The sequence below is a fragment of the Xenopus tropicalis genome, chromosome 7 (genome assembly GCF_000004195.4).
Source record: "Xenopus tropicalis strain Nigerian chromosome 7, UCB_Xtro_10.0, whole genome shotgun sequence".
NCBI classification, from domain to species: Eukaryota; Metazoa; Chordata; class Amphibia; order Anura; family Pipidae; genus Xenopus; species Xenopus tropicalis.
The window spans coordinates 16,821,015-16,844,390 of NC_030683.2; the positions used below are offsets into that span (position 1 = coordinate 16,821,015).

The 23,376-nt window shown below is 44.1% G+C and overlaps 1 protein-coding gene across 3 annotated transcripts in view; it reads right to left on the reverse strand.

The window, feature by feature from the left end:
• Nucleotides 1-9,029: 9,029 nt before the first annotated feature.
• Nucleotides 9,030-23,376, reverse strand: part of rhobtb1 (Rho related BTB domain containing 1) — a 57,996-nt gene continuing 43,649 nt past the window's right edge. For all 3 annotated transcript variants that reach the window (XM_002937104.5, XM_004915793.4, XM_031905226.1), the window contains 6 exons: nucleotides 21,730-22,685; nucleotides 18,934-19,052; nucleotides 18,568-18,718; nucleotides 17,852-17,940; nucleotides 15,836-15,941; nucleotides 9,030-14,412 (listed from right to left, as the gene is read on the reverse strand). In XM_002937104.5, the coding sequence (XP_002937150.1) occupies nucleotides 14,240-14,412; nucleotides 15,836-15,941; nucleotides 17,852-17,940; nucleotides 18,568-18,718; nucleotides 18,934-19,052; nucleotides 21,730-22,685 (1,594 nt within the window). In that variant the 3' untranslated portion in view covers nucleotides 9,030-14,239. The remainder of the gene's footprint in view (nucleotides 14,413-15,835; nucleotides 15,942-17,851; nucleotides 17,941-18,567; nucleotides 18,719-18,933; nucleotides 19,053-21,729; nucleotides 22,686-23,376) is intronic.

The following is a 23,376-nucleotide window of genomic DNA, read 5'->3' on the forward strand; positions in this document are numbered from 1 at the left end:
ACTGGTGGGAGGGGGGCCCGTGATTTCTGATGGCGGCCCTGATAGAGATACAATGGGTTCCTCTGCTTCTCTGTGATTCTACATTAAAGACTTTAAAGCTGCTCCTGCTTAATGAATGAGTAATCTTTGCCCAATTCGGCAACCAAAATGGCCTAATCTGATTCAGTGGCCCCCTCTGGCGGCTCTCTTGTGTATTACCCTAAATGGCTTTATTAGGCCAGATTAAATAACCAATAGTAGCCTCAGTGGCCTATAGATTATGTTAAACACCTGAGGGCATGGTTGCACCTGTATATTTGGGATATACAAGGAAAGGTATTGTAGGTTCTTACTGGCACCCCCACACTCACCAAATGCTCTGCCATTATAGTTACAGCCCTACTAGACATAGATTGCCAATTACATGCTTCAGATGAAGATATAATTACCCCTTATTGGGGGCAGAACAGCCCTATTGGGTTTATTTCATGTTTAAATGATTCCCTTTTCTCTGTAATAATAAAACAGTACCTGTACTTGATCCCAACTAAGATATAATTACCCCTTATTGGGGGGCAAAACAGTCCTATTGGGTTTATTCAATATTTAATTTTTTTTAGCAGACTTAAGTTATGGAGATCCAAATTACGGAAAGATCCCTTATCCGGAAAAGCCCAGGTCCCAAGCATTTTGGATAACAGGTCCCATGCCTGTAATTTTAATATTTATAGTAAAATGTTCATGTTTGTACACCCCTGATGTTTAAATTAAGATGGCCGTACAAGGGCAGAGGTGTGTAGGAGGTGTGTAGGCAGCTTATGGGCCCATGTATGGGGTGATTAGGCCAGATATCTAGGTGGGGAAATCCTGTTGGGTGAGGACCACATAGACATAGTGGTCAGTATTCACCCAACTAGTTCCCGTAGGCCCACAATATGATATGAACAATGGCCCCTTGGTCAACCATTGGACCAGCTCAATGTAGCCCTGCACATGGGTGGCCCATAGGCCCAGTATAGCATGGGGGGGGGGGGGGGTACAGTATAGTTAGTTACAATGGCCAAACCTTCCCATCTATTCAGCTTCCCCAAGGCTTGTGTCTGGGGCCCAGGACAGTGCAATTATCCTGCAATAATAAAACAGAAAGATCCCGTAATGGTGCGAGTGTGCAGCAGACTGTGCAAAGCAGCTTTGTATTTATTTCTTTTCAAGGTCAGGATCCGGCACCACGCGCTACAGCAAGACCCAGCAAGCCGGGAGAAGGGAGCGTTAATTGGAAGGACTCACCCTGGGATATGGCCCATAGGCAGGCAGATAGCAATTCTCACTTCCTTGTCAGAGAGATGTAACATGAGGGGGGGCCCAGCAGGCACTGGGACATATCTTTAATTCAATAAAAACCAGCCACAAATAATGTTTTCCACCCCCTTTGCAGCACCCAGGGCTGTGAGCTTCATTGCACCCCCTGCATGGAGCACCCATAGTTCCACCTGACAGCCATGGGCATCAATATGGCCCCTAATTGTGTTGTTCATTACAGGCACATAGAGCCTTGCGCTCTAGAACTTTCTATTTTGATGAAACAGTGAATAGTGGATCAACAGGTGCTTTAGCTTCAGTTCTCCTTTAATGGGTCAGAACGTCCCATTCGATTAAATCCATTCTTAGATTTCCAAGTGGCTCAGTGCATGGTCTGTCTCTTTATTGTGCTGAGAGCTCATTACAGTGCAGTTTGATACATTACCCCCCCAACTACCATTAGTTGGGGGGGGGGGTATTCCTTAGTTCCTTAGTTCATGGCCCTTTCTCAGTGAGCAACTGCATGGCTAAGTCTGAGCAATTAGATGTAGGTCCGTTGACAAGCGCTTGAGGCTGCCATTAGTAAGTTCTCTAGCCAGCAAATCGCTCACTAGGGCCAGTCCCGGTATTACAACCCTTCCTATACATCCCTCCCTCCACTGATCCTCTCCATGGCGATCACTCCCCTTTTAAGAAGATGTCTGCCTCTGCCCCTCCCATTTTACCTCCCAGTCCACCCATTTGCCTACCCCAAGTGATGTCACTGCCCATCCTCCATCCTAAAGGCCAGTATTAATGCTAGCAGAAAGGTGGCAACCCTAGTGTCAAGCCAAGGTCCAAGTAGGATCTACCTATCTATTACCCATTTGCTCCTATCAAATTCTTTCTTTGTAGTGGGTCATTTACCTACCAAAGAACATATCTGGGGCTTATAGAGAGGGGATAGGAAATAATGTTCCACCTTTTGTCAAATATTAGAAGTTACCATGACCATATAAAAGCATGAAGAAGGGTAGACAGTATTCCCATAAGATGCATGAAGACACTTTCTGTAGAACAGTGCAGGTTCCTTCTAACAAGGGTCAGGATGGCCTACTAGGATCTGGCAGAGGACCTCCTGGTGGGCTAGGGCCCAGCCTAGGAAAATACCCATTGGCCCATTATGGGCCTATATAAAACCTCTACCATTTGGAACTATCTATATGGTAAGATTGGGCCTCAGGTGTCTAGGTTCTAGGGTTATGAGATTAGAGAGGGGATAGGAAATAATGTTCCCCCTTTTGTATGCCCATAAGACACATGAAAACACTTTCTATAGGCCAGTGCAGGTTCCTTCTAACAAGGGTCAGGATGGCCTACTAAGATCTGGCAGAGAATCTCCTGGTGGACTAGGGCCCAGTCTAGGACAATGCCCATTAGGCCATTATGGGCCTATATTAAAAACCTCTACCATTTGGAGCTATCTATATGGTAAGATTGGGCCCCAGGTGTCTAGGTTCTAGGGTGGGCACTAGGATACCCAGTCTGAGGCTGCTTCTAACACCATCCAACAGCAGTAGAACAAGAACGAGCAGTGGGGCCTAGTGATATATGTTCCATGCTGATTCTTTGTCCGCACATCAATGAATGTGGAAGAGGAGGGTGGAATAGGCTTGGGCCACTTGCCTTGGGCCTCCAGCATCACATGGCTCCCATGGGCGGCACCTTAAGGTTGTCCAACTTGCAGTCCTCCAGGCTTCTCTATAGATCCAGCAGAGGAAATGCTGCTGCCCCAACATTTGTATCAGGGTCAAAGGCGAGGCCCCCACTAAGTAGTTTTTCCCATGTCTGATGAGCTTAAAGTGGCCAGAAAGAATAAAAACATTAATATTAAATGTTGTTTTCCAAGGTCAGGATAAAGGAGAACAGATTTATTAGAACGGATTCCAAATATCTCCCTTCTTCTATCTGCAAGGAGATCGAGCATCGCGCAGGAATGATGCATGGGCGCAGCTTAATGTATGGCCGCCCCGCTGCATGCTGGGAGCCTCCATCTGCTGACATCCTCTGCTTTACAGACACGTTGGCAGGTGCTTTAACAAAGAGCTTATGTGTCAGTCATGAAGCCACATAAAATGGAAAAAAAGGCTGAAGATTTACAGTCGAGCTATAAATACATTCTGCGAGGAGACACGAGACAAATTGCTCGCTGAAGGTGATATCTTCATTGGCGCCGGCCCAGTTAAATGAAGGATCATGCAAGTTGGCTGCCAAAGGACAAAAAAATACAACGGGGCAGGATATGTTTACAATGTTTCAGCTTGCACATTAAAGGGGACATAAACCTCCATGATTACTCTCCCATCACTATCCTACAGCACTCTAAAGAGCTGATGGCCCAAACGTTACAGTGCAAGAGATTGTCCAATGCCTCCCATGGCGGTCCCTCTCCAATTTAGCAAATATTGGTACAAGGTGCAAGTGGGAGCTCTGCTCTTTTGCCTGCTTTGTGGCACTTTGTTTACATTAATAGGTGCACCATGGCGCTAGGCTCAAAAACATATTGTGTGTGGTGACTTAGTGCCCTCAAACACCTTTAGGGGACTATCTCAAGCAGATAAACTCTTCTTCACATAGTGGATATCATAGATGTGCCAACTTCACTCTCCTCAATGGGGCTGCAGGCTCCTCAATACATAACCCTGGTACTGCTAGAGTTCTAGGCTCTGGTACTCCTAGAGTTCTAGGCTCTGGTACTCCTAGAGTTCTAGGCTCTGGTACTCCTAGAGTTCCTCATCAAACTATCTAGCCCTAGCATTGACTATATCTTGCCCACATCTTGACTTGAAATTAACTGAGGTCTTATGCCTTTAGCCCTTGAGGTACATAATCCCTTCTTGTAGGACTCATTTTCTCCAATTTAGCAAGTATTGGTCTTTTGTCTGCTTTGTGGCACTTCATGTGTGTGGTGGTTTAGTGCCCCCAAACACCTTCAGGGGACTATCTCAAGCAGATAAACTCTTCTTCACATAGTGGATATCATAGATGTGCCAACTTCACTCTCCTCATTGGGGCTGCAGGCTCCTCAATACATAACCCTGGTACTCCTAGAGTTCTAGGCTCTGGTACTCCTAGAGTTCCTCATCAAACTATCTAGCCCTAGCATTGACTATATCTTGCCCACACCTTGACTTGAAATTAACTAAGGTCTTATGCCTTTAGCCCTTGAGGTACATAATCCCTTCTTGTAGGACTCATTTTCTCCAATTTAGCAAGTATTGGTCTTTTGCCTGCTTTGTGGCACTTCATGTGTGTGGTGGTTTAGTGCCCCCAAACACCTTCAGGGGATTTTCTCAAGCAGATAAACTCTTTTTCAGTAGTGGATATCATAGGGGTACCAACTTCACTCTCCTCACTGAGGCTACAGGCTCCTCAATACATAATCCTAGTACTCCTAGAGTTCTAGGCTCTAGTACTCCTCATCAAACTATCTAGCCTTAGCTATTGACTATATCTTGCCCACACGTTGACTTGAAATTAACTGAGGTCTTATGCCTTTAGCCCTTGAGATGCCTACTCCCTTCTTGTAGGACTCATTTTCTCCATTTAAGACAGTTCTGGTGCTCTTAGGACTCAATGGGAGCACCCGTGTCCTAAGCATTGGTGGGCACAGGCTGCATTCTGCTGTTAAGTAAAGAGGTCTTATGCCTTTAGCCCTTGAGGTACATACTCCCTTCTTGTAGGACTCACTTTCTCCATTCTAGCAAGTTTTGGTGCAATTAGGACTCAATGGGAGCATCCGTGTCCTAAGCATTGGTGGGCACAGACTGCATTCTGCTGTTAAGTAAAGGGCTCCCCTAGTGGCCTCTGGTAGAGGGTTGGCAAAATAGAGCAAAGTATTGCACCTAGAGGCACACATTGGAAATAGCATAGGGGCAAGATGAAAAGGTGCCATGTTCTCAAAAACCAAAGGTTCCCTCAAAGACCAAAGGTGTCATACTCTCAAAATGTCTAAGAAGTCTCATCTCTGGACATCTCTGGTCAAAGATCTACCTAAGGAAAAATGTAGAATCTAGGGGTATATTTATGGCAGGGATCCAATTCTATCATTCATTAGGAAGTGCTATGGGCCCTGCCCAGCAAATATGCTGTTCATGAGGACCAGTATTGAGGTCATTGGGACATTCAGAAGGTTATTCTGTCACTTGTTTAATTTAAAATATATTACCTGCCTGAGATAAAATATTAACTAGATCACAAACACGTTACTGGCAGCCCAGTATGATCCCAAAACAAGGCATGTCCCGTGTTTGATAAACACCAACCTCCCCCTCTGTCAGGTGATGTTATTTATCCACAGTCTATGAATAGGAATTGCAAAACAGGGAGTCGGCTACATGTTCCTATATATCTGTAACCTTGTTATGGGCTAAGGGGGCCCAGCCTGAAGGCCAGTTAGGGGGGGATTTGGGGTGAGTGCTTATTTGTGCCCTGGGTACCCCTGGAACTATAGCAGGGTGACTGTTACCCCAATGTTTCTATATATCTGTAACCTTGTTATAAGCTAAGGGGGCCCAGCCTGAAGGCCAGTTAGGGGGGGATTTGGGGTGAGTGCTTATTTGTGCCCTGGGTACCCCTGGAACTATAGCGGGGTGACTGTTACCCCAATGTTTCTATATATCTGTAACCTTGTTATGGGCTAAGGGGGCCCAGCCTGAAGGCCAGTTAGGGGGGGATTTGGGGTGAGTGCTTATTTGTGCCCTGGGTACCCCTGGAACTATAGCGGGGTGACTGTTACCCCAATGTTTCTATATATCTGTAACCTTGTTATAAGCTAAGGGGGCCCAGCCTGAAGGCCAGTTAGGGGGGGATTTGGGGTGAGTGCTTATTTGTGCCCTGGGTACCCCTGGAACTATAGCGGGGTGACTGTTACCCCAATGTTTCTATATATCTGTAACCTTGTTATGGGCTAAGGGGGCCCAGCCTGAAGGCCAGTTAGGGGGGGATTTGGGGTGAGTGCTTATTTGTGCCCTGGGTACCCCTGGAACTATAGCGGGGTGACTGTTACCCCAATGTTTCTATATATCTGTAACCTTGTTATGGGCTAAGGGGGCCCAGCCTGAAGGCCAGTTAGGGGGGATTTGGGGTGAGTGCTTATTTGTGCCCTGGGTACCCCTGGAACTATAGCGGGGTGACTGTTACCCCAATGTTTCTATATATCTGTAACCTTGTTATGGGCTAAGGGGGCCCAGCCTGAAGGCCAGTTAGGGGGGGATTTGGGGTGAGTGCTTATTTGTGCCCTGGGTACCCCTGGAACTATAGCAGGGTGACTGTTACCCCAATGTTTCTATATATCTGTAACCTTGTTATGAGCTAAGGGGCCCAGCCTGAAGGCCAGTTAGGGGGAGATTTGGGGTGAGTGCTTATTTGTGCCCTGGGTACCCCTGAAACTATAGCAGGGTGTCTGTTACCCCAATGTTTCTATATATCTGTAACCTTGTTATGGGCTAAGGGGGCCCAGCCTGAAGGCCAGTTAGGGGGGGATTTGGGGTGAGTGCTTATTTGTGCCCTGGGTACCCCTGGAACTATAGCAGGGTGACTGTTACCCCAATGTTTCTATATATCTGTAACCTTGTTATGGGCTAAGGGGGCCCAGCCTGAAGGCCAGTTAGGGGGGGGATTTGGGGTGAGTGCTTATTTGTGCCCTGGGTACCCCTGGAACTATAGCGGGGTGACTGTTACCCCAATGTTTCTATATATCTGTAACCTTGTTATGGGCTAAGGGGGCCCAGCCTGAAGGCCAGTTAGGGGGGGATTTGGGGTGAGTGCTTATTTGTGCCCTGGGTACCCCTGGAACTATAGCAGGGTGACTGTTACCCCAATGTTTCTATATATCTGTAACCTTGTTATGGGCTAAGGGGGCCCAGCCTGAAGGCCAGTTAGGGGGGGGATTTGGGGTGAGTGCTTATTTGTGCCCTGGGTACCCCTGGAACTATAGCGGGGTGACTGTTACCCCAATGTTTCTATATATCTGTAACCTTGTTATGGGCTAAGGGGGCCCAGCCTGAAGGCCAGTTAGGGGGGGATTTGGGGTGAGTGCTTATTTGTGCCCTGGGTACCCCTGAAACTATAGCAGGGTGACTGTTACCCCAATGTTTCTATATATCTGTAACCTTGTTATGGGCTAAGGGGGCCCAGCCTGAAGGCCAGTTAGGGGGGGGATTTGGGGTGAGTGCTTATTTGTGCCCTGGGTACCCCTGAAACTATAGCAGGGTGTCTGTTACCCCAATGTTTCTATATATCTGTAACCTTGTTATGGGCTAAGGGGGCCCAGCCTGAAGGCCAGTTAGGGGGGGATTTGGGGTGAGTGCTTATTTGTGCCCTGGGTACCCCTGGAACTATAGCAGGGTGACTGTTACCCCAATGTTTCTATATATCTGTAACCTTGTTATGGGCTAAGGGGGCCCAGCCTGAAGGCCAGTTAGGGGGGGGATTTGGGGTGAGTGCTTATTTGTGCCCTGGGTACCCCTGGAACTATAGCGGGGTGACTGTTACCCCAATGTTTCTATATATCTGTAACCTTGTTATGGGCTAAGGGGGCCCAGCCTGAAGGCCAGTTAGGGGGGGATTTGGGGTGAGTGCTTATTTGTGCCCTGGGTACCCCTGGAACTATAGCAGGGTGACTGTTACCCCAATGTTTCTATATATCTGTAACCTTGTTATGGGCTAAGGGGGCCCAGCCTGAAGGCCAGTTAGGGGGGGGATTTGGGGTGAGTGCTTATTTGTGCCCTGGGTACCCCTGGAACTATAGCAGGGTGACTGTTACCCCAATGTTTCTATATATCTGTAACCTTGTTATGGGCTAAGGGGGCCCAGCCTGAAGGCCAGTTAGGGGGGGATTTGGGGTGAGTGCTTATTTGTGCCCTGGGTACCCCTGGAACTATAGCAGGGTGACTGTTACCCCAATGTTTCTATATATCTGTAACCTTTTTATAAGCTAAGGGGGCCCAGCCTGAAGGCCAGTTAGGGGGGGATTTGGGGTGAGTGCTTATTTGTGCCCTGGGTACCCCTGGAACTATAGCGGGGTGACTGTTACCCCAATGTTTCTATATATCTGTAACCTTGTTATGGGCTAAGGGGGCCCAGCCTGAAGGCCAGTTAGGGGGGGATTTGGGGTGAGTGCTTATTTGTGCCCTGGGTACCCCTGGAACTATAGCAGGGTGACTGTTACCCCAATGTTTCTATATATCTGTAACCTTGTTATGGGCTAAGGGGGCCCAGCCTGAAGGCCAGTTAGGGGGAGATTTGGGGTGAGTGCTTATTTGTGCCCTGGGTACCCCTGAAACTATAGCAGGGTGTCTGTTACCCCAATGTTTCTATATATCTGTAACCTTGTTATGGGCTAAGGGGGCCCAGCCTGAAGGCCAGTTAGGGGGGGGATTTGGGGTGAGTGCTTATTTGTGCCCTGGGTACCCCTGGAACTATAGCGGGGTGACTGTTACCCCAATGTTTCTATATATCTGTAACCTTGTTATGGGCTAAGGGGGCCCAGCCTGAAGGCCAGTTAGGGGGGATTTGGGGTGAGTGCTTATTTGTGCCCTGGGTACCCCTGGAACTATAGCAGGGTGACTGTTACCCCAATGTTTCTATATATCTGTAACCTTGTTATATGCTGAGAGGGAAGTGTGTCACACTTGAATAAAAAAAAAAGTCTGACTGGTCTTATCCTGACCCCCTGCCTTTGACTCTCACAGACAAAATAATGACGACACTAATAATTAAAAAGAGGTTTATTGACATTTTCTTTCATTTTTTTTGCAAAATAAAAAACATAAAATAACCACAAAGATAAAGGCCATAGGCTGAAGGAACCAAATGAACCAGCCACTTGGTTACTGACATTAATATTACAACTGGTTATTATTGCATATACCCCAGGTGCATCTGTATATGTGGTAACAGTTTGGCAAGTTTGCGATCAGAACTTTGGTTGTGTTAAAGTGACAGTTGTTCCATTGCAGAAGGGCCATCGCTCCTGCCTAAAACACCATTTTGTTTAGTATTTATGCCACAGCGAACACCATCTACCTTTTTGAGTTGTTACATAGACTGGGTTATTGTTGCTGGTATGTTTGGTAGCACCGGTATCCACAATGCTAAATGTTACTGGCATTGCCAATAAGGAACCCTGCGGAGAACCTGAAGAACAGAAAAAGGTACATGGCCGTCGGCATGAACTCGCTCGGGATCTACCACACTGCGCGGGGGGGGGGGGGGGGTGGTTCTGAACAAATGACTGATTATTAGAACTAGGCTAGAAATGAGCTTTAGTACCGTCAGAATTTTCCTGCTGCAAATAAAGAGTTGTATTTATCCAAGAATGGGAATGTTCCTACTGATTCATTCTACTCCTACAGGTCCGGAATATGGGCCCCCACGTTGCTATGGGTGCTTCCTCTTGGTTATTTAAGACTCTGACTTCCTACAATATAAAATGGGGGGGAGGTATAGTTTATTCACAGACTAAATCGAAACCCCGCCCCCTTAATTAAGGATAAAGAAACCCCATTCTACAACATTTAGTCGTTGCTATGTCTTTCCTAGAAGTGTAACAACGGTCTGTGTAATCATTTAATCAAGGTTATTGCTTCAGACAGATATTTCCATTGAACCTTTAATAGCACACAAAATGGCAGCTCCCTGTGAGGGTCCAGTTGTATTGTTACTTTCTGTTACTTTTCTGTCCGTTCAGCACCTCTCCTATCCATTTTTCAGTCTCTAATTCCAACCACTGCCTGGTTGCTAGGTTAAATACAACCCTAGCGACCAAATAAAAATGGCTGAACTTCCAAAGTGGAGAACTGCTTTAAGAAAATGAAATAACTTAAAAACGGCAAACATTAAAAAATGAAGACCAATTGCAAATTCTCTCAGGATATCACTGTCTACATTATGCTACACGTTTTTTCTCATTGTGCGCTATCCCTTTAAAAGTTAACCATTTTTTGAGGATAATACATGCCTTACCATCCAACATCTTTGTTGCAGGAAGTGACCATTCCAGGCATTCTTTGATAAATACAGATCATTATGTTTAAAGGATGTCTGAGGTATTTAGAAAGGAATATATATATATAAACTATATTCCCACGACAACGTTAGCCTTAATTACCTTTAAATTACACAGGGGCTCTCATCTCAGCAAACCTTAATTTTTCAAGTGTGCAAAAGATTTTTTTTTATACATACATATACACGATAGCAGCAAATACATTACGATAGTGTATTCAAACAAACGACTTTCTGTTTAGCTTAATGAGACTCGTCGAGACCGGACACCATTAGGCATATTAATACGCTTACAACACCTCGCGTTAGAAAAAGCATCTGATAAGCAAAATCATGGAAAAATTGACCCTTTGATGAAAATAAAAAAACAAAAACTCAATATACCTTTAAAAATTCCCCATTTTTTTTGCTTTTTTTTTTTTTTTTTAAATCATGCTCAGATAGGAGACACTGTAGTTTAAGGCTAATTTGGGTTGGGGGGGATATTGTCCCTTTAATGGAACACTAAGGGGGTAAAATACAAATTGGTTCATATGAAATGACGGTAACATTCAGAAATATATGTGTAAAGGTTCATTAGAGCTAAGCATATCCAATATAAGGCTTTCAATATAGATAATGTCATTAAAACAAGGGCTATGGCTCAATTGCAACTCCCAGCACCCGTGACGGCCTTTGACTGAGGAAGGGTGCTGGGATTCGTATCCTGCCCAGTCCACCTAAGGTTCTACCAACATCAGTACCTTTGGGGGGGGAGCCAAAAAATGGCTGTTTCCAGTGGGGATCAGTGTGCAGGGAAGTAAGGTGGTTTGCTACGTATAATAAATATAGATTATAGATAGATAGATAGATGATAGATAGATAGATAGATGATAGATAGATGATAGATAGATAGATGATAGATAGGTAGATAGATAGGTAGATAGATAGATGATAGGTAGATAGATAGATAATTATATATAGAAAATATATTCATGGACTGTTTCTACGTGGGGCCCATTGGAGGTCCCAAGGGATTCCATCAGTTTCTAGATGCTGGAAACCTTTACATTGATAGATAGGTAGATAGATAGGTAGATGGGGAGATAGATAGATAGAGAGACAGATAGATAGATAGATAGATAATAGATAGATAATTATATATAAAAAATATATTCATGGTCTGTTTCTACATGGGGCCAATGTGGGGCCCATTGGAGGTCCCAAGGGATTCCATCAGTTTCTAGAGGCTGGAAACCTTTAAATTGATAGATAGATAGGTAGATGGGGAGATAGATAGATAGATAATTATATATAGAAAATATATTCATGGACTGTTTCTACGTGGGGCCCATTGGAGTTCCTAAGGGATTCCATCAGTTTCTAGAGGCTGGAAACCTTTACATTGATAGATATAGATAGATAGATAGATAGATAGATAGATAATTATATATAGAAAATATATTCATGGACTGTTTCTACGTGGGGCCAATGTGGGGCCCATTAGAGTTCCCAAGGGATGCCATCAGTTTCTAAAGGCTGGAAACCTTTACATATACGTTTGTGGATGTTACCAAATGCATATTCTGATTAGAGGGTTTATGTAATAAAAAGGTGCTAATTTTGCCCAAGAGCAGTAACCCATAGCAACCAATCAGCAGGTAGAATTTAGTGGTCTTATTGGCTGCTACGGTTTACTGCTCCTTAGTGTCTTTTATTTCACATGGGGGTTAGACTTGTTCTCTCTACGTGGAAAGCTATCTCCATATCTGTAGCCAACGCTCTACCTCGGCCAGAGGAGATCGTTAAACCTCACCCCCACTAATTACCCCACAGATAAACCAATATTCTAGAATGCATTCGCCGCTGCTCGCCCTCCCCGGAAAAGCCTTCTAAGAAACTGTACAGGTTTCTAATGAGAAATGACACGTGTCAAGCCGTTCGGCCCATGGAAGGAAGTTCTGTGGTCGCTTCAGAGAATAAGTGTGTAACACAAATAAAGGGGGGGGGGGTTCATTTGCACATTTTGTTAGATAGGAAGTTTATGTACTACAGCGCTGAACCTGAAACCATTGAGACCCCCATGAGTGTTTATACAGCGGGAACCTGGAGCACGAGACTATGCAGAACGCTAGTTACGGTGTTACACGGTGGAAGACAACAGCGTTACCAAGAGGCACAGACACCTGTATATATATATATATATATGTATCTGAGTGAGAAACACAGAAATAGCCTAGAAGTGGGGTCCGTTAGTTTGCCCTGAATACTGAATATCACTATGAATACAGCCCTTCGATGTGTATACGTCTGCTATCTACAGTAGGCATTGCGCGCAGAGGCCTGGGTTTGTATCTGGGAAATAATGTCGTAGAGCAAGAGTATTACTCCATTAAAGGGGCGCTATACACATGAGCAAGTGAGAAAATGTGCCTATTCTTTTGATGATAAAGCACTAACGGCTGGTTGTTTTGTTTTAACTCTCACTTCCACACCAGTGTTGGTTTAAGCAGAGATAGTGAGCTCTGTATAAACAAACCTCTTGCTTCCCCTAGCTGCAGCCTGGGTTTCAGGCTTACAGATAAGGAGGTGTTTATTATGCCAGGGGTTTATCTGTGGACTGGTATTTGAATAAACTGTCTTTCCTTCCTCTCACAATTGCTCGTAAGAACCAGGAAGTTGCAAAATGAAAGCACTTCCAGTTTGGCCTGTTTAGTGCAAGAAATAACAATGAAAACAACAGGTAAAAAGTATTTTCAGCACAAGCCCCTATTCATTAACCTCATACTAAACCATGGGGTATATTATTGCCCCTTTAAAGGGGAACTGCCACAGCTCTAATGATGCTCCATACACTCAAATAGATGTTGAATAAATCTGCTGTTTTGCAAATAAGCGAATCAGAGCAAATCTTAATGCAAGCAACTGTTCCCATCATCCGGGAATCACAGCAGAAGTCCCTTGTGTTTGGAACAGGAATAAAATGGTCATTAAATATGAAACGGATTCATTTAACCACCATTTTTTCTCACCATGACAGTTGCCCTTTAAAACAGTTGTGGGTACAGAGAGACATTTTTAGTTGCACCCACCATGCAGTTTCTCTCTCCGACCCAATGAAAAATCTATTTTTCTTTCCCCCTTATTAAATATTTGTATATCATTATTACTTATACTATGAAAACATGACAGATTGTGGATTATAGATTAGGAATAAATAAGATTTTTGAAGGGTGGCTTTGTAATACAAAGTAAGGAGTCAAACCTGCTGTAGTGAGCTATAAACTCCCAGCACCCTCTTACAGCCCTGGGCTAAGAATGCTGGGAGTGGTAGTTCTCAAGAATGCTGGAAGTTATAGCTGAATGGTTTGACACCCCCCGGTACAAAAGGTGCCCCCCCCCGATTTTCTGCATTGTGTTGCATCCCGACAGTGCAGAATAAAGTACCTGAATGTAACAATTTGCTGATTATTTACTCTGTAACACGACGCACACAGTTGTTAAACTTGATTGTCGACCTTTTTCATGGCTAAGACAATACTGTTGGACGTCACAATGGACTTCGACCCGTACTTGTAAGCACAGAGTCGGAACAGTTGCTGTAGCGTTTGCGCCCAATGGGGCAGAGAGCACGGGTTGCTGTATTGGCTTTTGTCGGAGGTTTATGGGAGCCCCTTCCTCCTGCGTTAGATATCCCTGTATTTAGTGTTGAGTATACGTTAAGTAGCGGCGAAACTTGCTCCTCGATGAATGCGAAAGTCCGCCGATTGGCCGAGCGGTTGCGATTCGTCGACTTGAAATTGTGCTTTGATCCGTAGACGATAAATGCACACGTGGGTTCAAATCAGTGCTTGAAACCGAATTATTGTACAGCGTCGTCTGAGTGTCTAAGACACGGGGGTTCGTTTGAAAAAAAAAAAACAAACATTCTCGCTCAGGCGAACGCAGCCGAAGAGGAATTCCAGAAGCACCACTTGCGTTTGGAGCGATGTTTATGCAGCGCGTGATCTTCTTTCTCCCTTTCTTTTTTCACCCGTTGGTAGTGGTCCTCTTCCTTCAGGTACCATACCGGTGGCCAGCGCTGTCTCTCGAAATATTCCTGATTTTCTATTAAAAAAAACAAGATATTGTAATACAGTTTGTAACCAGTCACAACGGTTTATAAGCAGCCTTTACTTTGATAGTTAGGGTAAGCTCTTGGCTTAAGGGAGAACTAAAGCCTAAAGGGGGCCATACACGGGCTGATTGTAGCTGCCGATATCGGTCCCTTGGACCGATTCGGCAGCTTATTGGTCCATGTAGGGGCAGAAACGCCAGCCATACCCGACCGATACCTGGCCTGAAATTGGGCATTAGCCTACATTTTCCCACCCGTAGGGGGATACCGGGAGAAGATCCGTTCGCTTGTCGACCTCGCCAAGTGAGCGGATCTTAACGTGTATTGGCACCTTAAAACTGAAATGGGCCTGAAATGCTGTATTTTATGTACTGAGTTTACTGTACCAGCCCAGAGGTTTAGCAGCCCCATAACAGTTATGATCCATGCCCTTAATGTTCCCCATCTTGGAGATCTTGTTGGGCCATCTCTTTGAGTGTCAGTGGCATTGCACATGCTCAGTGTGCTCTGGGCAGCAGTTGGGAGACTTAGAAGTCACCAGAAATCATCAAGATTTATTATGTCACAGAAGCTGATGCTACAGGGTTGTTTTTTTTATCAAATCTGATGCAGAATGCACTGATTTCTATGCTGCCATGTAATGTGAATCTGAATTAATTACCAAATTTTATATTCTATATATACAGTATATAATGAGTGGGCCCCTAAGCTCAGGTAAGTGCCAGCAGCACAGAGTATGTGCAGGGAATCAGCACAAAAGATAGTGGGGCATCTTTGGGGGCACAGATCTTCCCTGCTAAAGCGATGTGGTGGTCTTGGATTGGTATAGAAGCCCAAAACTAAAGGTGTAACATTTAAAAGCCTAATTTTTGATCAGCTTTGGTTCTCCTTTAATAAAAGACTACCTAGAACCATATCAATACTTGAGACTCTGTATCTCCAAATGATGCAATAGGTTCTCCCTAAAGCCAGTGGCACATGGGGTTTGCTGGACTAAATGCCCCTGTGGGCCTGTAACTGCTCCTAATATTACTAAATGTAAAGAGCCCTGTCTGACCTACATGGATAGGCTGATGGGTCCAGCTGGCACCACTCCTTGTGTGTCCAGGGGGACTGATTATTTAGATACTGAAGAGTATGAGCCACTTTTAATAAGTACAAGTAAACTGGCACAAAAGTGGAATTTAAATATTATCTGTACAAGAGACAGCACAAGTTGCTCGCCAACAGCAATGAGCAATTTCTCCCACTATTGGGACCTTTGAATCCATAAAACTGGAACGTTATTGTTCTGTTGTACATGAATCCCTATTTGATCTCAAAATCCAAATGATGTCTGATTGGCCAATTCTTTGAACCACATGACTATGCCCCTTCGCCTCGATGAGAATCCCTACACAAGTGGGTACGTACCTGGGGATTTCGCTTTAATCTCCTTGCGGAACTTGGCGCAAACGCTGTTGTAGTTGGTGCAGACGTGATGCAAACACCAGGCTGCCAGCTGATGCGCATTGTGGAACTGGGGGGGAAAAGTTGCAACTTATTAATTCAGATTGATTAAACTGCGATACATTAAACTATTAAGTGTTTCTCATTTTCCCCCCAAACTCTTTGAGTGCGACTTTGGCAGGTAAAGGATCAGTCCCAGTTTTGTCCCCTCTGCAGTCCAGGTGCTTTTTATTTTGCCTCAGGACAAGAGCTCACAGGGCAATTACCAGTGTTTTACCCCAATAGCCCTTCTATTGACCTCAATGGTAGTGGTCAGGACCCTGCTGGTTAATTTGAGGGTCAGGTGATTATCAGTCTGTGCCTGACCCATGAGTGTACCACCTAGAAATTTCCATTCAGGTCAAAGAGGCAGCTGTGAGCTTTTTTTTCTAGTTAATGGGGGGCCCAAATGCTGACAATCACTTGGGGTGCCGTTGCACTAAGAAACAGTCACCACATAGGGTAGGGATAAAACCCAATATGTAATGAAAGGCACTAAGTTTGCCCAGGAGCAGTAACCCATAGCAACCAATAAAGATGTTTGCTTTTAAACAGGTGACCCATAAATGCCACCTGCTGATTGGTTACTATAGGTTACTGCTCCTGGGTAAGCTTAGTGCCCCTTTATTACATAACCCCCAGTTTTTTAATCTCACTGAGAGTGGGTCTAAATTACTACCCTTCTTCCTACAGTGAATATGGGAGAAGAGAGGGTGGGGGCTGTAGAGGTTGGAACTTTAAGGGGGCTGTGTATTGTAGAATGCTGTAACATTGCTTGTACAGGTATAGCACTCGTTATCCAGAATGCTCGGGACCAAGGGTATTTGGATAATGGGGTCTTTCCGTAATTTGGATCTCTATACCTTAAGTCCACTAAAATATCAATAAAACATTAAACCCAATAGGATTGTTTTGCATCCAATAAGGATTATTTAAATCTTAGTTGGGATCAATTACAAGGTACTGTTTTATTATTACAGAGAAAAGGGAATCATTTAACCATGAAATAAACCCAATAGGGCTGTTCTGCCCCCAATAAGGGGTAATTATATCTTAGTTGGGATCAAGTACAGGTACTGTTTTATTATTACAGAGAAAAGGGAATCATTTAACCATTAAATAAACCCAATAGGGCTGTTCTGCCCCCAATAAGGGGTAATTATATCTTAGTTGGGATCAAGTACAGGTACTGTTTTATTGTTACAGAGAAAAGGGAATCATTTAACCATTAAATAAACCCAATAGGGCTGTTCTGCCCCCAATAAGGGGTAATTATATCATAGTTGGGATCAAGTACAGGTACTGTTTTATTATTACAGAGAAAAGGGAATCATTTAACCATTAAATAAACCCAATAGGGCTGTTCTGCCCCCAATAAGGGGTAATTATATCTTAGTTGGGATCAAGTACAGGTACTGTTTTATTATTACAGAGAAAAGGGAATCATTTAACCATGAAATAAACCCAATAGGGCTGTTCTGTCCCCAATAAGGGGTAATTATATCTTAGTTGGGATCAAGTACAGGTACTGTTTTATTATTACAGAGAAAAGGGAATCATTTAACCATTAAATAAACCCAATAGGGCTGTTCTGCCCCCAATAAGGGGTAATTATATCTTAGTTGGGATCAAGTACAGGTACTGTTTTATTATTACAGAGAAAAGGGAATCATTTAACCATTAAATAAACCCAATAGGGCTGTTCTGCCCCCAATAAGGGGTAATTATATCTTAGTTGGGATCAATTACAAGGTACTGTTTTATTATTACAGAGAAACAAGAAATCAGTTTTAAATTTCCGAATTATTTGATTAAAACAGAGTCTATGGGAGACAGGCTTTCTGTAATTCGAAGCTTTCTGGATAACGGGTTTCCGGATACCGGATCCCATAACTGTATTAACTTCCCTATGGGTTAGGGGTTAACATAGGAGATACTGACCTGAGCAAGTTCCAGGTAAGTGAGAACTTCATAGTCGATATCAGTGCCGCTGACCGCAGCCTTGGTCAGTTCCTGGACAGCATGATGTTCTATAGGACAAAGCAATACAGTCAGCGACCTGCCCACAGCCAATAGACATGTAACAGTCACTACGGGGTTAAGCTGACGCATGAATGAGCAACCGTGTCATTCTAATAACCCGCCATTAAAAATATTACTAAAATATTATTATAGAGACACTGACCCAGTTAATTATAACCTGGTTATACATATGAATGCCTTCTTCATGCCTCATAGCCCAACAGAAATGAATGATTAAACCAATACAGCTTTGATACACCGGGACGCTCCTTAGTAATTACATGACCACAATATGCAGGGTCTTTCTGAGGCTTAGGTTATATGCAGGCTTAGTAAGATATTGCACAATGGCAGCAGCACATTTATAGTTGAAGCTGCCATATAGCTAAGGCAAGTGTTACACATTCTCATTGGATGCTCGTGGGTTTAAAAAGACGTGGCTCTCTTGCTACCACAGTCTATGGAATTTACTTTATGAGCCAAAGACAAGGCATTTATGCTCCAGTGTATGAATGAACATACCCAGAGAATCCATGTAAATCCTATTAATAAATGAGGCATATTTACCCTTTAAACTAAGAAACTAATGGGAAAATCTGGGAAGGCTTTCCATGCCATAGTAAACCTGCTCTTACCTGTAAGTGCCACGAGGTGAGGAAGGCACATTCTGTTGGCAACTGCGATCAGCTCAAGGGGGTCCATTTCTGAAGTGCCTGCCAGCTGCTTGGTATATAGGTAATCGAGTATGGCTTGCATTGATGCTTTGCTCACATTGGGAAGAACAACCTACATGAAAGCAAGACAAATATCATTAATACAGCTCTCACCACTAGGGGTCACTATACTGATAAAATGATGCACCAATGATTGGTTGCTATGAGTTACTAGACCTGTGCAAACTTTGCTAATTTTTTTTTAAATTATCGCCAATTGTGTTGAGTCATTGCACCAGGCGGCAGTGTATTTCAGATAACAGGTTTGTAGCCATAACTGAACCGTACCTCATTACTTGCGCTCTCTATAAATGATCCCCCGAACATGGCCGACATCCATTCACAACTGCAGATTAGTAGTGGCTTATGGGCACTGATGCTTCCATCATCCAACTTAAACGTCACATCTAGAAAGGGAAAATATAGTGAATAAAACGGCACTAACCTGGCATTATACCCTGCCCGGCAGTCAGGTCATACAGTCCATAAACCCGGGGAATTCCAAATGCAAGTTAGGGAGAATATTTCTTTGAATTTAACATAATTACACTGTGTGTAGAATTATAGTATTTGTATCAGGATACCCAAGCTACAATTGGAATACAGTTTCAACATCCCCAAGCATCGCTACAGGCTGTATGGGGGTTCAGGGAGTTGCCGTTAAACATTAGCTGCTCGTTTACTGGCTGGAAATTCTGCACTTTCCATGGCTGGATGGTAAGTTCAGGCCACCCCTGCAATGAGTTTAGATAGGGCAATAGGGCTACAACTGCACTTTGGGTGGGTCAATGGGGATTCACAGGGGTATGACAGGAGCAGGGCTATGTTTAATAAGTCCTTAAAAAGTTATTGTTTACAATATGGAGTTATAAAAGGAATTTAAAGGTGCAGGGCAGGGTGCAAAGTGCAAAAAATGGGTGCAAACCACCTTGTTCTTTGCACACTTGTGTCCTGCACTTTTCTGAAGTGAACGTGTCCCGTGAATACAGTGTTGCCTGTGTTCAGCAATGCTGTATTCATGAAGGGAGGGAAGACGATGCCCCTACTCAACCCTAACTTGCAGAAATGAGGAGGCAATGGTGGGCACTATCTGCCACAATCTGCCCCAGGGCCAAACGACCGAATCAGCCTGAATTCACCCAATATAGCCCACCCGTAGGTGGGGGATATAGGGAGATGATCCGCTCGCTTGGCGACCTTGTGGAACGTATATGGCCACCTTAAGAGGCAGAAACAGCTCTGCACTACTATTTAACCCTGATCTCTTATGCAATAAACTAACGTATGAAAAACAATGCGCTAATCATAAGAGCGTGTTATTAAAATAACGCTAAATGGTACATTGTGGCCTGTCGGGTCAGTGCCTAAAGCCAAACATTAAATCAGGAATTGCAATTTCCCATTAAATTCACTTCAATCTGCCATAGAAAAAAAACTGTTGGTGCGGCATTAGCACCCTTTCTGCCTGCTTCATTAGCTTCATAGCACTCATAGCCTCATAGCACAGGCCTCACACTGCTATTAAAATGCAATCTGTCTTTTTAGATCTCGGGGGAGAGTATTTTTAGACTGACTCTTGATCGGGTTAATGATGAGCGTGAATCAAGGTGAAGGTGCCACCTTCCTCCAATCGGAAACAAAGGAGAGCATATTGCCGAGGCACACACACCAAGTGAGCAGCGCAGGAAGGCATTTTGTGCCCCAAATGGAGCATAGACACCTGATTTGTGCCATGAAACAGCTCTGCTGTCATTCGAGCTGAGGGGGCGGTGGTAGGCGCGTAGGCATCTCCCCTTTCATACCCTAACTTGCAAGGTGCAGAAGTAAGGGAGCACCCACAGATGCAGGCTGCAACAGGGCCCTGTCCTTACCACCCCTGCCTTACACCCGCTGGAGTGGATATTAAAATCACAAATAGAGTTAGTTGGCAGGCACATCCGGATATCAAGGAACAAAAAAGTTGTCAGGAAGCAGCGTTGTAAAATAAGAAGTTTATTTATCCGTACATAAAAAGCAAAAAAATAGGTAGCCTTACGCGTTTTGTACCAAAGGGTACTTAATTATCAGCCTATGATTAAGTACCCTTTGGTACGAAACGCGTAAGGCTACCTATTTTTTTGCTTTTTATGTACGGATAAATAAACTTTGTGAGTTCTTATTTTACAATACTGCTTCCTGACAACTTTTCTGTTCCTTGATATCCGGATGTGCCTGCCAACTAACTCTATTTGTGATTCTACTATTGGCTCCCTAAGCTGACGGTCTGGGGCATGAGCACCTGGACCCATCTAGATGAAGGGTAAGATTCTCATTTGAAAATAAGCTCTAACTGTGACCCATAAGTGTGATTTACCCACTGGAGCCGCACTCTGCATAGAGTGCAGAGCTCAACCAGTTTAATGCCAGAAAAAGGGTTTTATACCAGTACTGGAGATGACGTTTTAGTCATGTGATAAGTGACATAACTAAGAATTGTCTGAAATAGATGACATCATTAAGCATAGTCTATTAGGATATAATCTATTCTACAGTTTCATAGTTTGGAGCAGCCATAGTTTGGATTTATCAGAATGTATATTTCCATAAATATATGGTTTTCTGAGATCAATTTACTGTTTGGGGATTACTGTTGCAGGCAGTTTGTTAAATTGGTAGGGAATATTTTCATTTTGGGATCTTTATTTGCCACATACATGATAATCCTATGCATATAGGCCAGTGATCTCCAACCAATGGCTCAGGGGCAACATGTTGCTCCCCAACCCCTTGGATGTTGCTCTCAGTGCCCCCAAACCAGGGAGTTATTTTTGAATTCCTGACTTGGGGGCAAGTTTTGGTTGAATAGAAACAATATTTACTCCCAAATAAAGCCCCCTGTAAGCTGATAGGGTGCATAGAGGCTGCCTAATAGCAGCTCCTACATGAACTTTTATGGTGCTTGTGTTGCTCTCAAAGTCTTTTGATATTTAAGTCTGGCTCACAAGTAAGAAAGGTTGGGGACCCCTGATATTGGCCATCAAACTGTGTGGCCTTTATGTACATATGTAACACTAAAAATGAAAGTTTAGGTTTCATGAAACTTACCTGAAAAGGTGGCTTTGGAAAGACACTCCTTTATCCTATTTGCTTTTCGGACGTGGAATGCTTTTGTGATCTCCTGGTTCATAAAGGCTTCTTTATTTGTAATATTTTCCACCATCATGCGCAGGTCGAAGACTTCCAGAATCTCTGCGATCTGTGCCACTCGCATGAGACCTTTTTCGTTTTCGTCCAGCTGTCCCGTGTAAAGGAACCTCAGGACGGTTTTGAAAGGCCCATACTGTATAGAGGAATCCATTCGTATGACGGTCATTGGACAAGGTCTGTTTGATACGGGGTTGACCGTCAGCTCTTGGTACATGCTGTGGAACCCCTTACTCCAAGAAGACAAAGAGACGCACCCGTCCTCGCTCAAGTCCGTCGTCAGCAATGTGTCGTCGCTCCTTGATGTCCGTAGACAGGCATTTGCCGGTTTCAAAGTAGCCACATCGCCGTCCTCATCCGTATCTAGGCTTAATGTCCTCATTAGCAAGTCCTTGTTGAGCTTCTTGCAGTACCTGTCGGCGGAATGGCGGGACTCTTCATGTTCCATTAAAAAGAGATCGTAGAACTTCGAAGAGGAGGTAGCAAGGTAAATTTTATGAGCAAAGATCTTTTTTTGGTCCTGAAGGACAAATAAGACATCGGAACACAAAGGGTTGTCCAGCAAGTCGCCGGCATCGTTCATACTGGCTGAAGGGGTCTCAGGGATTTTAATGACTGGCGGCGGTGCTTTAGGAGGAAGGAACGGAGCTTGCAGTAAGGGTCTCTGAACTTTTTTCAGGTGAGACTTCCAAAACTGGAGGTGCCGCCTTGAAATTAACGCTGCCCTGATGGCATTATCGAACACATCCTTAATGCCAAACTGGTCAAAGACGCTTGTTTCATAGTAGGGTATCCCGAGTTCTTTGGCCACTTCCCGACCTTTTTCTGGGGGCAAAATATCGCCTCTTTTTATTGGCCTACAATGGTAAAGAAGAAGAATATTGTCATTATAAGAATAAAAGGAAAACACAACTATTATTATTTATAAAGCACCACATATTCCTATTCTTATCAGTCCCTGCCCCAGTGAAGCTTACAATCTCCTTATCATATTCACACACCAGGGTTAGTTTTATCCAGAGCCAATTAAACTGCCCAGGCCCAGACTGGCAATCTGTTGGTTCTGGCAAATGCCAGAGGGGCTGCTGAAAGATGCCATATAGAGTCACAATTTAGTGGGCTGGTGGGGGGGCTGTTTGGGCCTCTGTATTTTGAAATACCACTCTAGACATGAACCTGTCTGTATGTGGAGCATAGGAAGAAACTGGACTTTCTGGAGGAAACCCTTGCAGACATAGTAAGAATATACAGACAGTGCCCTGGCTGAAATCGAACCTAGGGCCATTTTTGCACTGCTGGTAACACAAGTCAGCCTGTTATTTTTCACAAGCCTGTTAATCAGCTGACCCAAAACTCCTGCATAGCATGGGGCCCCTTATTCTCTATGTCCGGCCCTAGCCATCCATGCTAGTATGCTGCTTTATATAATTAGTTACTGGGGAATATTTGGCTGAATAACCACCCTAAGAAACATCTCTAGCACCTCTGGATTTGATAAGCAAAGGTTATTTTTGTTTTTCAATGCGATTTTTCACACCTTCACAAAGA